At 61.8% G+C, this 14,448-nt stretch overlaps 1 protein-coding gene across 11 annotated transcripts in view; it reads right to left on the reverse strand.

Annotated features, from left to right (window-relative positions):
- Window positions 1-14,448, reverse strand: part of MYO18A (myosin XVIIIA) — a 36,976-nt gene that overhangs the window by 15,569 nt on the left and 6,959 nt on the right. For 2 of the 11 annotated variants that reach the window (XM_066563728.1, XM_066563738.1), the window contains exons 3-21: window positions 8,068-8,103; window positions 7,385-7,441; window positions 6,741-6,828; window positions 6,518-6,627; window positions 6,263-6,439; window positions 5,937-6,147; window positions 5,548-5,690; window positions 4,795-4,895; window positions 4,642-4,705; window positions 4,388-4,532; window positions 4,027-4,047; window positions 2,966-2,977; window positions 2,318-2,494; window positions 2,149-2,239; window positions 1,871-2,063; window positions 1,391-1,477; window positions 667-808; window positions 298-457; window positions 32-218 (exon numbers count right to left, since the gene is read on the reverse strand). In XM_066563728.1, the coding sequence (XP_066419825.1) occupies window positions 32-218; window positions 298-457; window positions 667-808; window positions 1,391-1,477; window positions 1,871-2,063; window positions 2,149-2,239; window positions 2,318-2,494; window positions 2,966-2,977; window positions 4,027-4,047; window positions 4,388-4,532; window positions 4,642-4,705; window positions 4,795-4,895; window positions 5,548-5,690; window positions 5,937-6,147; window positions 6,263-6,439; window positions 6,518-6,627; window positions 6,741-6,828; window positions 7,385-7,441; window positions 8,068-8,103 (2,202 nt within the window). Of the gene's footprint in view, window positions 1-31; window positions 219-297; window positions 458-666; window positions 809-1,390; window positions 1,478-1,870; window positions 2,064-2,148; window positions 2,495-2,965; window positions 2,978-4,026; window positions 4,048-4,387; window positions 4,533-4,641; window positions 4,706-4,794; window positions 4,896-5,547; window positions 5,691-5,936; window positions 6,148-6,262; window positions 6,440-6,517; window positions 6,628-6,740; window positions 6,829-7,384; window positions 7,442-7,962; window positions 8,104-14,448 lie in introns of all 11 variants that reach the window. The other 9 variants (XM_066563729.1, XM_066563739.1, XM_066563732.1 and 6 more) reach the window with 8 other exon arrangements.

Genomic DNA, 14,448 nt, shown 5'->3' on the forward strand with positions numbered 1-14,448 from the left:
TGGGGATCCCCCTTGGCACCCCCTCACTCACCACTTGCAGCTTGATCTGGATGCAGAGGGATTTCTTCTTGACGGCAGCCACGCCGGTGGTGAAGGTCTTGCGCATGCTGGTGGCCCGGCGCAGGGCCAGCTGGGAGCCGCCCTCCAGCCCCGCCACCGAGCCCGACAGCACCAGTGCCGAGCCGCCGCGCCCGGCAAACAGGCTGCTGATCACCTTCCTGCAGTGCACAGAGGGCACGTCACCCCCCAGTGTCACCTCTCCCCCCTGCCACGCTCCCACCCCAGGACCCTGCTCACTTTTGGGACTCCTGCAGCAGGACAGAGGCGTTTTGGGAGGCCGGGTTGTGCTTGACGTAGTTGAGCCATCCCGTAGCATCGTACTCCACCCAGTTGGTCCCCGAGCTGTGTCCCAGGAGGAAGTGTCGGGGTTTGTCACTGGGGAGCAGCGGGTTGTGCCCTGCAGGGAAACACAGCATCAGTGGGGACAGCCCTGAGCACCAGTGTTTCACTGAGGCATGTCACAGAACCCCAGAATGGCTGGGGTTGGAAGGCACCCTAAAGATCATCTCATTCCAACCCCCTGCCATGGGCAGGGACATCTTCCACTGGAGAGGTTGTTTCTGGTCTAGTGGACATACCCCCATGGTTCCAGGCCCCCCTCCATACCTTTTTTACCCCCTTCCTGGGGGCCGTAGTAGGAGAAGAGCCGCTCCAGCAAGGTGTCCTCGTTGCCCCCTGGCTGCAGAGCCTCCTCCTCCAGAAGCCACAGCAGCCCCCGTGCCTCATCCGTGCGGGCCAGAGACCGGACCTGCAGGGTCACCATGCTAGCAGCCACCCCAGCACACCAGGGTCCCCCAGGGCAGGGACATGGGGTGACACAGGGCACCCAGGCCACCCAGGGAGCACACAGCCTCACACCGTGGGAGAGGGCTCCTGATTAATGGAGACTCAGAAGGGAAAGGGTCCATATGGGACACTCTGGCTGCACATTTCACTGAGGTGGGAAATGCAGTGCTGGGCTGAAACCCAGCACAGGAAAGGTGCCAGCAGCCTCCTCCAGCAGGGACTGGAGAATCCCAGGGACTGGAGAACCTTGGAGACCCATGGACACTAGGAACCTGAGCACCCTGGGGACCAGAGCATCCTGGGGACCAGAGCACTTCAAAAACTGGAACATACCAGAAATCTCCCGGCCCCCTGCCCACAGCACAGGCAGCTCCCAGGACAAGAGGGGAAAACCATACTGCAGGATGCACTAAGTATGTGGGCTGCACACACACTCGCACCCATGCTCTCATGACCATCAGCCCCTTTCCTTCCTCTCTACCCCTAAGATGCCAAAAAGCTGCCTGCTATGATGTGGCTGGAAGGAAGAGTGGAAGGTGCTTACCAGTGCCTGGTGTGAGGACTGGTCCACAGCAGCTATGGAGCCAGAGGAGCTGGGCTCAGCATCAGCCAGGGCGAGCTCTATGTTCTCCTGGTGAGGGGGAACAGAGGCAGGTGAGCACCCACACTGCAGAATAGCAGTGATAGGGAGTATGAGCCCATCAGTGTGTTGGTCTTGATGGAGTTCAGAGTGATGCAGAGTGTTAAGGGAGGACCAGGACATGTGGAAGGGTCCCCTTGGGCTGTCAGTGCTGAGATGGAGAAGAAGCAGTCACTATGATCATCACCACCCACAGCCACTCCACCACCTCCCAGCGCAGTCCTCCTGTGCTGTGCTCCAGCAGCCCTGGACACTGAGCTTTGGTTGGACTGGTCCAAAATGACCACTGCATAAGGAATCAGGGGGGACACATAGGAGACGTTCATGTGGGTATGGGAGGGCAGGAGTGGAGGAGGCCATGGCAGCCCTGGGTGTCCCTGGTACCTCCTTGTATCGCTCCAGCTCGCGGGCAAAGGTGCGCTGGTGGAAGAGCTGCTGCAGGCGCTCCTGGGCGTAGTTGTGGCAGAGCTCCTCAAAGGTGGCGCCCCGGCTTTGCCCTGCCAGCTTGGGGTTCTGTGCCCCAGGGGTGTCCACCACTGTCACGGAGCACACCGAGTGCTGGCTCGACTTCAGCGCCCTGGGGGGAGCACAGAGGGACACAGCGGGGTCAGTGGGTGCAGCCAGGCACACCCTGCTCTCCTGCTGGCCCCCCCAGCACGTACCTGTTGAGGAGGGAGATGAGGAGTGTGAAGAGCTCGGAGTACAAGCCAGCTGCCATGCCCTCCAGGCACTCCAGCGCCGTCAGCTTGGGACCTGGCCAAAGCAAGCCTGAGTGTCCCCAGCCCGGCATCCCTTGGGGCCACCTGCTGTCCCCACCACACCTCACCCTACCTGTGCCACTGTCCCCCAGGGGAGACTCATCGGGGCCCTGGCGGAAGGAGGTGGAGCGCTGCAGGGTGCCCTTGGGCTGGTGCTTGAAGATGGCAGAGGAGAGCTCCTCCAGGCTGCAGCCCAGCAGGTAGGCGGCTTTCTGAGCCCACTCGTGCCGTGCAAACTGCTTCCTCCCAGCTGAAGGGTAGAGAAGGGAGGTCAGGGCCAGGCAGGGCACCCCTAAAAATGGGGAGCGTTTCCAAACAGGCCTGGGATGATCTTAGGGACCCACAGAGTAGGTTAGGGATGATTGGTATAGTGGTAGCACACGTTTTGGGGTTTGAGGAGATAGAGATGTTTGGGGTCTAACAGGAGATAGGGGTGAATGGCTTTGTGCTGCTGCAGGCTGAGCCTGGAGCCACACTGGTGTGGAGCACAGACCCCTTGCCACCACTACCCAGGGACCTCTGAGGCTCTGAGCCACCCCACACGGGGACATGTCCCTGCTGGGTGACACAGCCACACGGCAGCCAGACAGACACAGAGACACGGACGCTGGGGGGCGGTGGGAGCCGGTTAATGGTGACACACAGGGACACGGAAGCGGGGTGAGGGTGGCACGGGGGAGGGGGAAGCCAGAGACACACGGAGAACAGAACGGGACTTTACCTTCGTCGGCGTCTGCATTGCAAAGGGCAGCATGCACCATGCGAACAGAGACACGGGTTAGAAACAACGGCACACGATGGCACGGGGGGGACACCCTCCTGCCACCACGCCACCGCACATGCCACGCCTGCCCCCTCCCCATGCACTGCTGCAGTGACAAACCGTGACCAGCATGGGGGTCCCTTCCCTTTGAGTCCCCCCGCACCATGGGGAATGTTGGGGAGCAGCTCGGCTCTGCCCCAGAGCATGGGGAGCCACGTTTGGATCCAAGGATATTGAATCCTGGGGCTGGTGTAACTCAGCTCTGAGCACTCCCAGCGTCCACGAGGTGCAGGGGAGGCTTCAGCAGCAGCAGCACAGACTGGGGGTGGGATGCCCACCCCAAGCAGGATGCAGCAAAGCACACCCCCAGCAGGATCTGGGATTCCCTCCCATTGCAGGCTCCCATGGAGAGGCTCCGGAGCTGCCTGAGCATCCCGCTGTGGTGGCTGTAGCGGGGCCCTGCTGCCCTCTAGTGCCCTGAGAGCACCCCATGGGCCAGCACTGCACCCCAAGAGCACCCCACAGGCCAGCCCTGCACCCCAGTGTGCATCCAGACCCCTCTGGTCACTCCTTTTTCATCCCCAGATCATCTTTTCCACCAGGGCTACAAATTCCCTGGGTGCAGCCACCAGCTCCAGGTGCCCATTTTGGGGTGACATGCCCAGCTCTCCCACCAGCGTGCAGCACCACAGGGAGAAAGAGAAAGCCACAGGGGGAGAAGAGCAGCCCCCAAAGCTAAATTTGCCATCCCCAGGAATGGAGAGCAAAGCTGGTGCTGTGGGACACTCACACCCATGGTGAGAGCTATGTGCCAGGGCAGCTCTGACCCACACCACCAATGGTGCTGACAGGACTGGGATTGGACTCCTCACGAGCAGCAGGCAAATTTGGGGCTGCCAGGACCCAACCAGGGTCAGGGCTGGTCCCAGCACACCAGCAGCATCCCAAGCCCCCATTTCAGCCCCCAAATCTGCATTGCATGGCAACCCCCAGAGCAGAGCCCTCCCCACTCCCATTACCAGCTCCATCTGCCAGTGGGTCTGCAAGGAGGATGGAGGGAAAGGTGTTACACTGGGAATGGGGGACACCCCCCAACTGCCTTAGCCCCACCCAGGCCCCCACTCCCCCAAGTTGGCAGGGCCCAGCCCAGGGTCTGGGCATGTTCAATTCCCACCAGTTAATGAGACCACCCCAACCATGGGGACAAAGCTGGGTGCCCCAGAGCACTCAGGGTGGCAGGGCATTGTCCCTCAGCTGACACAGCCTCCCACCTTCTCCCCCAGAGCTTGGTTGCACTGCAGGCTGTTTGCAAGGTGTCTCTGGAACCCCTCACATCATCAGTCTCAAATCTCCCCTCCTTAATGGCTCCCAGCTTGTTACCTTTGGTTGCCCCAGCGGCTCCCAGATGGTAGATGGCCCCCAGGATGAGCCAGAAGGCTTTCTGCTCATCTCCTGAGATGCCCATCACCTTCATGGCTGTCAGGAGCTTGCTGAACTGCTGGGTTGCCTTCTGCTTTTCCTCTGGCTGTGGAAAACAACAGGAGCCATTGGTCTGGGAGCTCGGCTCTGCTTCCCCCTGCACTGAAATGGGCCAGAGACCCCCATCTTCCCCTACAGCCCCCCATGACAACAACCTTGGAGGGGGGCACGATGCCGAAGACATTGTTCTCTGCCAGGTGGTTGAAGTGAAGCTCAGTCCTGCAGGGATAAACACCACGATTGGCCCCATGGGGGAGGTCCCAGAGACCCCCCCCACGATGGAGGCCATGTCCTCCCCCCCAGCTCACCTCAGGGTGCTGTCAGAGCAGGCCAGCAGGTAGTAGAAGACATTGAAGGTGGCCTCGTTGGCCGGGTGCCGGGCCACGCGCAGCTTCTCCAGCAGCAGTGTCTGGCAGAGGTGGGACAGTGAGGAACTGTCCCCAAGTGCCCCACTCCCACAGAGACCTCCAACCCACCCCAGACTCATCTTTGCTACCTGCCCAGGGTACCAGTGGGAGTGAGGGCCTCCCTCCCACTGCAGGGCACCATGTGAATGCAAACGTCACCCACACAGCCCATGAGCATCTCTCCTTGGTGAGTGCTACTAGAAGAGCATGGAGTACGTCTCCTGGATTTTAAGGGCTCTGCTGTTATCACAACAGCATTTTGGGACTAACTCAGCAAGGACAGGGAACCCATCTGATCTGGGTGTGAACAAGGACAAGGATGTCAGGCTGCTGAGTGATGTGAGCATGGCTGGGGATCTGCAGTGGAGCTTGTAGTGTAGGAAACACCAGGAAAATCATGGAATGGTTTGGATTTGAAAGGGCCTGAAAGATCAACAAGTTCCAAACCCCTGCCATGGGCAAGGACACTTTCCCCTATCTCAGGATGCTCCAAGCCCTATCCAACCTGGCCTTGAACACTCCCACAGGAGATGGAGTAGTTACAGCTTCTCTGGAGAACACTTGTGAGGATGGACTGGCTCCCACATCATGGGAAGCCACGCTGGCAAGGATGGACCAGCTCCCCTGCTGGGGGAGCCACCCTGGTCCCCTCACCTGTACAGAGGCAGATGCCACCTGCCCAGCCTGGTCGAAGTCCAGGGAGATGATTTGGGAGAAGCGGGTGGCGTTGCCATTCATGCCGGTGCTGCTATTGCCAAAAGCCTCCAGGATGGTGTAGAGAGCCTGCCATTTCTCCACTGCAGGAAGACAAGCAAGGCAGTGCAGGGGCTGTGCAGGGGCAGGGGGCCAGAGCTGGCTGGGCAGAAGCTGCTGCTCCCTTGCACTGCAGCAGCCCCCAGGAGCACAGCAAAGGCACCGGGGTGACACAGTGAGAGCCCACTGGGTGCGTGTCCAGCCACTGCCGCGTGCGTGGGGCTGTGGCCGCAAAGCAAGGGGCGTGTGCAGGCAGGACAGAGGGACTCCACACCCACAGAGGGACTCACCAGAGAAGACCTTGCCGGTGCTGCCGGCGATGGTGGCGAGGTACTGGACCAGGTGCTGGCAGTTGGTGGTTTTGCCGCTGCCGCTGGCGCCCAGCAGGACGATGGCCTGGTCCTGGCGGCTCATCAGCATGCTGCGGTACGCCGCCTGCGCCACCGCGTAGATGTGCGGGGACGTGTCCTCCCTGCGGCACCCCTTGAACATGTGCATCACCTGATGGGGACAGGGAGGGCAAGAGGGCAGGGGTCAGCACCCTGCCAACCCCATTACCCCCTCTGTGTGGTGCCAGCTGCTTGTCCCCTCCGGTGTCCCCCCAGAGCAGCGTCACCTTCTCGGAGTACATGGAGGGGGAGCTCAGCGGGTTGATGATGACCATGGTGGGCCCGGCGTAGGTGTGCAGGAGGTTGCCGCCGTAGCGCTGGCGCAGCGTGTGCAGCGTGCTGGACTCGTTGAGGTAGAGGAGGCTGGCGAGGTCCTCCACACGGTCACAGGACGGGGGGTTTGCCTGGCAGCAAGGTTGAGATGGGGTGGGTCAGGCGGGGAATGGGGATCTGCCTTGCCAGCCCCCGCCCCGCAGCCCTACCTTCTCCACATCGTCCTCCTCCACCTCCAGGACGGCTCCATCGTGGTCCAGTTTCACCTTCACTTTGCCCTCGGGCAGGGGACTGCCCGCCTCCGGGCGCAGCTGGCTGCCTGTGAGGGGCACAGGGCACTCAGAGGGGCTGTGCTGGCAGCCCCCAGGGACACTGCAGTGGGGTCAGGGGGCTCACAGGAAGGACGGGGTGCTGTGTCCCAGCAGTGCTCACCCAAGGAGAAGCCATCCCTGTGCACCAGCCACACCTTCTCGGTCTCGTACCAGGCCTCCTCAGCTGCTATCTGCTCCTCTGTCTTGGCCTGTGGGACAGCAGATGTGGAGAGGCTGTGGTGACTTGCCCCCTTCTCTGCCTCACCCCTCCCCTCATCCCTGGGGCTGGAGGGAGCACGGCTGACTGGCCACAGGGCCACGTGCTGGACAGCCAGGACACCTCCACAAGCCACAAACCCTCCCAGCACGTCCCCAGTTTGCCTGCTGGGGACCCCAGTGGGTGCAGGGATGAGAGACCACCAGGGCCCTGCCACAGCTTGGGGCAGACATAAAGACACGGTGACCCACAGGCACATTCACTACGGCCACCCCGGGTGAACCTGGAGGGGCCAAGCTCCCAAACCCCAGCCCTGAGAGCAGGCACCCACGCCAGCCACGTGTCAGGATGCAGGGACACCAGACATGGTATGGGGACATGGGACATGCTGCAGGGACATGTTGTAGGGACACAGGACACACTGAGGCACATAATGGAGGGACACAGGACGTGGCACAGGACTCTGATATGGGATATGCCAGACTGGTGGCCAGCACAGCGGGGATGTCCCTGGCACAAGGAGAGCAGGACGAGCTCCAAAGCCAAACCTGAGCTGCAGCAGGGACGGGGCCAAGGGGAGCTGCCGGCGCATCATCCGCGGGACCCTGGCGAGGCCGAGAGAGGCGGTGAAGGCGAGAAGGGCTCAGCCCTGCCCCGCACACAGCACGGAAAGAGGGGATGGGGAGCGAGCAGGGGCAAAGCACTGCTGTGCCAAACCCTGCGGGCGCTCCTCGTGCCACGGCCACCACTGTGGACAGCAGGGTGGCAAGTCCAGTGCAGTGCTGGACAGACACGGAGCTGGGAAGGACACTGGCCACGAGGCCGTGCTGCCAAAGCCCTGGGGCTGGGGGTCACTGCACTGACCCCGCTCTGAGCTCTGCCAGCACCACGTGCCACAGCTGCTTCGGCACGAGCCATGCATCCTGCCTATGCCAGCACTCTGCCCCTTCACACCCTGCTCCACACCCCTGCCCGCCCCAGCTGTGCCCCCTCCACAGAGGGCACCCTCCTGGGACGTCTGGCTTCCCAGCATGACCTCGCTGGGGAGGAGAGAGGCACCCAGCCCTGGCTGCCCCGCCGGCCCCATGGCAGCCCATGGAGCAGGGTGGGATGGGGAAAGCCTTACACTCCAGCAGGAGGCACGGGCGCAGACGCCAGCCCAGAGGCAGACAGAGGATGGCAGGGGGTCGCTGGTGGAGGCAGAGGGCTCCTGAGGACAGGGGTACAGTACCTGGCTGGGTGCTGAGGCGGAGGCGGCAGGGTCCAGCTAACGGCAGCAAGGAAGGAGGAGAGAAAGAAGAGAGGGGGTGAGAGGCAGAGAGCAGAAGCAGCACCCTGACAAGCCACAGGGCCCCGGCACGGCCATGATCACACAGCACCACCAGGACATCATCCATCCCAGCCACCACAGTGTGCCTGGGCCCCTACAGGGATGCAGGCAGTTCCCCATCCTCAGCACAGTCTGGGCAATGATCCCCAAACCCACCAACAGCCCTGGTCATCCATTCCCTGCCGCCAGTGTCACCCACAGACACACCATGGGGTTGGCAGCCAGACACAGGGGTACAGTCACTGTGTGAAGAGCACATGGCACGTCTGGGGCAGCCACAGGCTGCCCATGCCTCCCCATCCCTGAGAAGGCAACACGCAAGCAACAACACCTCTGGAATTACAGAAGTGGTGAAGATCCTCTCCAGCCGGAGCTGCGCCTCCTCAGATGGGCTCAGCACGGACGCGGGGCCAGGGGAAGCAGGGCCAGGGGAAGCAGGGCCAGGGGCAGCCTGGAGGCAGAGCACCATTAGCTCCAGGCCAGCTGTCCCACAGCCCGCACAGCCCTGGCACATGGGCACCAGCAGGGCCCCTGCAAAGGCTTTCCCAGCCCTGCAGCCCATCAGTGCTTGGGGCGGGTCCCAGGGTGAAGGCACAGATGGGTACCAGTGCGTACCCACAGTGTCCAGGGACCTGTGTCACCACTCCTACACACCTGCTGGGGGGCAGCCGGGGCATTTTTCACAGGGGTCGGCCGCTTCTCGCTGGTCTGCAGCTTCTTCTCCACATGAAATGGAGGGGAGACAAGGGGCAGCATGATGGAGTGGCCACAGCACACACGACTGCCCAAAAAAAGTGACTCCCACCCACACCGCACATCTCAGAAGCACTGCAAACCATGCGGGTGAGCTCACACCATGCTGCACTGGGGGTCAGAGCATCTCCCATTGTGCACACACCGGTACCTTGTGCCTCTCCAGGGCCGTGGGTTTCAGAGCAGATGCCTTTGCCGGCTCCGCTTTCCCTCCTGAAAGCTGCACTGGTGGCTCTGGTTTGGCTTCAGCGCCCGAGGACGGGGACAGCTTTGTGTCCCCACCAGCTGGCTCACGGGGCTTCTCCTGCCTGTCCCCCGGCCGGAGCCGCGGCCGGTGCTCCTTGGTTTTGCCCTTGGCCATGAGGGTTTTGAGCCCCTCTGAGATCTCATCCTTGGGTTCCGGCTTGGCAGGGGCTGCAGGCACCACGGCCGGGGGCGGTGGCGGGGCTGGGGGAGCTGGGACAGCGGTACGCCCTGCTTCCTCCTTCCTCGGGGGTGGCACTGGCTCAGGAGACTTGGCATCTCGGCCTGGCTCCTTGGCACTGCCAGCGTCCTCCCCTGGCAGAACTTTGCGGACCACCTTGCGCACCACCCGGACCACCTTGCGGCGGGACAGCCCCTGGCCGTCATCCCCCTGTGCCTCGGGGGCTGGGCCCTCCAGCCCATTCTCTGCTGCCCCGTTCAGCACCGGCTCTGGGCTCTTCCCTCTCCCAGGAGGTGGCTCGGGGCTCTTCGCGGGTTCAGGGCTCTTCACAGGCTCAGGTTTTGGGGGTTCAGCCTTTGGGGGCTCAGCTTTGGGGGGTGCAGATGCTGCATCCTTCAGGGTCTCTGACTGCAGCCACAATGAGAGTGGTATGAGTGGAGGGCCAGCCTCCACTGCTGTTTGGGACATGATGGTGCCCAGGGCTCTGCCCTGCCATGGAGCACAGCTCCTCGCCAGACCCCAGCACTGGGTATTGGAATAATTACCACAGCACCCTTCCCCAAAAACCTACAGCCCCACAGTGGATCCCAGGGCAGTGGTGACCTCCCTGCCCCACAAACAGTGACCATTCAACCCTCAGGCTGACAGCATGGGAGTAAAACTCAGTGCTCAGGGCATCACTAAGCCCATGACCCTGCATGGTGTCCCCAGGCCCTGTCACAGGGGCTGTTCCCACCAAGGACAAGCCCCATCCCCAAAAGCTCCACCCTGCCCATGCCCTGTGACACTTACAGCCCCATCCTCCTTCACGGGTCTTTTCACAGCTAAAGATTTGTCCTCGTCCTTGACCTGAGGGTCAGACAAACAAGAGGAGCATGTTTCAGCCCACTGTGGGGCCTTGCTGCAGGAAAACCTCCTGGGACCATCACTCCATGCCAGCACAAATTTACAGCCCACTGCAGGGACAAGGGCGTGTGTCCTGCCAGGCTTCCCATCAGCCAAAACAACGGGGGTGAAGCACAGAGATGCACCCTACTTACAGCAAACCCCAAAGGTGGGAGAGGTGCTCTGCCCACCTGGCCTGGGCCCTCTCATCATGAGCAGCCAGTGAGGGAGGTGGTTCAGAGTCACACCACCCCTCCTGCAGGATTCTGTCGTTCTATACGTCACCCCCCAGCCGGTGTCACAGCACGTTTTAAGTGTCACCAGCTAATCTCTGCAGCAGCCGCACGTGGGACATGCCAGATCCCTGCTGACCCAGGGAAACCAGGGGCCTCTGGGGGGGGTGGGCAGCCAAACCCTGCCCTGAGCTGAGCCTCTGAGTGCCAGGACTCGGCTGTGACACTGCAGTGGTGCATCCTGTGGGCAGCACACCCTGGCTTGCCACCACAGAGCAGCTCCTGGGTGGCAGGTGGCATTGGGGTGGCTCACACTGTGTTAGGGGCGGCACCAGACACTCACAAAGCTGTTAGTGATGGTGTTAGTGATCACATGCATGGCTGTGCTGGTGACACCAGCCCTGGCCAAGCTCCCAATTGCCCAGCACAGCCCCTGTCACAGCAGCACAGTGAGGCTGGGAGTGCTGCTCCAAACACTGGGCAAACTGGGGGAGCCCGTCAGCAGCGTGACCCAAACGTGGGGTGCAGGCAAACATGCAAGAGACACTTCCCTTCTGCTCCCAGAACGCAAACCGGGATGAGAACGCCATGGTGATGTCTCATGGAGCTGCAGCCCTGGCTGGGGAGAGAGGGAGAGGTGAGACTGACTGGGACAGCACACAGAATGCCAAACCACGGCCCAGGGTACAGGCACGTGCCCTTCCCCACCTGGATCCTCAGGAATGGGGGTCTGAGCCCACTTGGACCTGCTCAGCAAACAAACAGTGCCCACAGGAGGGGCTCTGGGGACAGACAGGTGACCAGTCTGAGACCCAGCAAAACTCACTGTGTAAAAAAAACCCCTTTAGTCAGGCTGTAGGACCGTGGCCCAATTCCCCTGAGGGGGCCAGCCCGCTGCAGTAAGCAAATGCCAGGGTGAGGGAAGGGATATTTTCTGCCCCAGCTCCCTGCTTGCCCTGACAGCCTGGGTTTATTCTGAGCCTGACCCCATGCCAGAGGCCAGGCAGCTCTAGTGGGACCTGCTGCCCTGGATGGCACCCACTCTCCAACCCCAGGTTGTGCCTGGGGCCACTGGGGAGAAGCCCCCTCTAAGGGCCAGGCGTGGCACAGGGGAGCACCGGGCCACCAAAGCAACCCAGCAGTCTGGGAGCACATCCCTGTCCCCCTAAACTGTCACCATGGTGTGAAATGCCAGTGCCTGGAGAACAAGCTGAGCATGGGGGTCTGGAGATGAACCCACCTGTGGGTTAGAACCCCCAAACCCTCTGCCCACAGCACTCCCACCTCCAAGCAGCCTGGCACTGCCACAAAGCTCTCCACAGAGCACCGGCCATGAGGTCCCCACAACAAACAGCCCCAAAACACCCCAGGGGTGGGTTCAGCCTCTCAATCCCCGATCCCAGCACCAGGACCATCTCCCAGGTACCCCCCTCGTGCTCCCCCAAGCCGTGCTGGCCACGCTGGGGGTCCCCACCTTACCAGAGGGAGCAGGAGAAGGGTTTCCGCCGGGGCGAGCGCGGCACCGCACGGGAGAGGCACTGGTGGGGCGGCAGCCGGCAGCGGGGACAGCTGGGCTGATAGGGCCACCCTAAAAATAGCCCAGGAATGCGAGGGCCCCGCCGGCCGGAGCAGCAGCAGCCGGAGGGAGAGCTGGGGGGGGACACTGGGGCCTCGCCACCAGCAGCACCGTCACCGTCACCACTGCCAGAGGAAGTGATGTGGGCTCCGCCGGCCGCGGGGGGAACTGCCCGGCCTCCCTGCACCGTCCGCCCGCAGAGAGTGGGACAGACACCCCCGAGCCAAGCGCAGCTGTGGAGCTGGGGGGGCCAGGCAGGGCTCTGTGCCTCACAGGATGGGGTTGCACAATCCACACCCCTGGGTGCCTGGTGTGGTGCCAGGCGGTGCAACCCTGACGCTTCTCGCTCCTCCTCTGGCTTTGCCATGAACACCGGATCCCCCCAAAATGTTCTTGGGGACAGATAGCACCCCAGCAACACACAGCAAAGATGTTTTCATGGCAAAGCTGCCTCTGGAAGTTCAAGGTGTCCCTGGAAACACCAGGAGTGGGGCAGTGGACAAGAGGATGAGGGTCAGGGGCCTCCCCATGCGGGGGCTGCTGGGAGGAGTTGGTGGCAGGGAGCCAAGCACACTGGTGGCATGGAGGAGCAGTGGTGACACAGGCATGGCACACTGGGACCCCAGCTGGCAGCTGAGCAGGTCCCTGCCCAACCAAAGTGAGACAGATGCGCCCTGAGGAAAGAAAACATTCCCAGAGGAAGCAGGGGCACAGCCTGGCACACCCCACTGCACAAGGGACAGGCCACATCAAACACCCTTGGCAGGGCTGGCGTAACACAGCAGAGAGTGTCTGCAGTGACATGGGTGTCCCCAGGTAGCACAGGCATGCAGCCACCTCTGCTGGGATGCCCAGCCCAGCTGTTTGGTGACAGCAGCATTTCTGCCTGGCCAGCATATTTCTCTCATTCCTAAGCCAGGAAATTCAGCATACACACCCCGGCTCATGGCTGAGCCCACTGGATACAAGCCCCCTCCCAAGACTCTGCCACACTAGGACACCACAGTAGCACCAGCCCCTCCGTGAGAGCAGAAAAAGAGCCAAATAAAGAACTTGCCAAGCACACAAAAATGATAAAAGTGCCTCTGACATGACGAGAGTCCCACACTCCCACCCTGGTGGGACACGGGATACAAGCCCCACCAACTGGATACAAGCCCCCTTCCAAGATCCCCCCACAGTGGGACACCACAGCAGCACCAACCCCTCAGTGAGAGCAGAAAAACAGCCAAATAAAGAACTTGCCAAGCACAGAAAAATGATAAAAATGCCCCTGACACAATGAGAGTCTCACACTCCCACCCTGGTGGGACAAGGGGAACCCAGCCATGCCATGGCACCCTGGGCACAGCGACCTGCACGGACTTGTGTGCCCGTGGACAGTGGCACACAAGGTCAGCCAGCACAGCCACAGGATGCCTGTGGCCCTGCTGAAGCACTGGAGTGGTCAGAGGCGTTTCTGGAATATTTCTGGAATATTTCTGCTGGGCCGGCGCACGCCTGGGCCCTGCCTGAGGTATTTAGCCGGTAAATAAATAAATACAAGTGTGGAGTTGAGCCAGCCCAGCTGCCCCACACTGGGAGCAAGGCTGGGACACAGAGGGGGTTTCACCCCAGCCCCAATGCCCGGCCACGCTGTGCCACCAGCTGTCCCCTGTCACCCGACAGCACTGACAGCCCCCCAAGAGGCAGCGGGTGCTGGCACTGCCCAGCCAGGTCCGTGGGGACAAGGGTGACTCAGCACACACCCTGTGAGGGGGTTAAACCCCCCATGGTGCACAGAGAGCCCAGCACCATCCCTCTCCAGCCACGGAGGGGCTTCCAGAGCAACGGCCCAAAATATGTCTATAATTTCCTGTTTCAAAAAGGATCATTTTTATTTAAATTAGGACCAGAAACATTCCAGGGAGCTTAGTGGGGCCTGGGGGAGAGCCGAGCCTCCCTGTGTGCCAGCACCTTGTGTGGGACCCCCAGCTGCACCCAGCACCCCAGTCTGGGCTCCCTAGCACCAGCAAAGCCACAATCTGTCACTCTGGTGCACCATGAGGAAGAGGAGGAGGAGGAGGCATCCTGTGCCAGTGCTGCAGTGTGAACCCCAAGGCACAGTCCCTGCCAGCCCTCTGACCAGCTCCCACCGGCTGATGCCGTCAAACCACACCATGTTCCAGCACAAGGCTGCACATTGCAGCCTCTCCCATGCAGCCCCAAGGGCACTGGTGATTCCTCTCCCCCTTCCCAGCCCAGCTCGGCGCTCCTGGAAGGCACAAACGCCTCACTGGCCCCCTGTGTGTGACATCCAACACACACCTGCCTCCGTGCCAAGGCACAGACCTGCCCCATGTCCACACAGGGTTATCCCACCAGGGGTTATCCAGGTGTCCACACAGGGTCATCCCACCAGGGGTTATCCA

This window comes from Molothrus aeneus, chromosome 20 (genome assembly GCF_037042795.1).
Source record: "Molothrus aeneus isolate 106 chromosome 20, BPBGC_Maene_1.0, whole genome shotgun sequence".
Taxonomy (NCBI): domain Eukaryota; kingdom Metazoa; phylum Chordata; class Aves; order Passeriformes; family Icteridae; genus Molothrus; species Molothrus aeneus.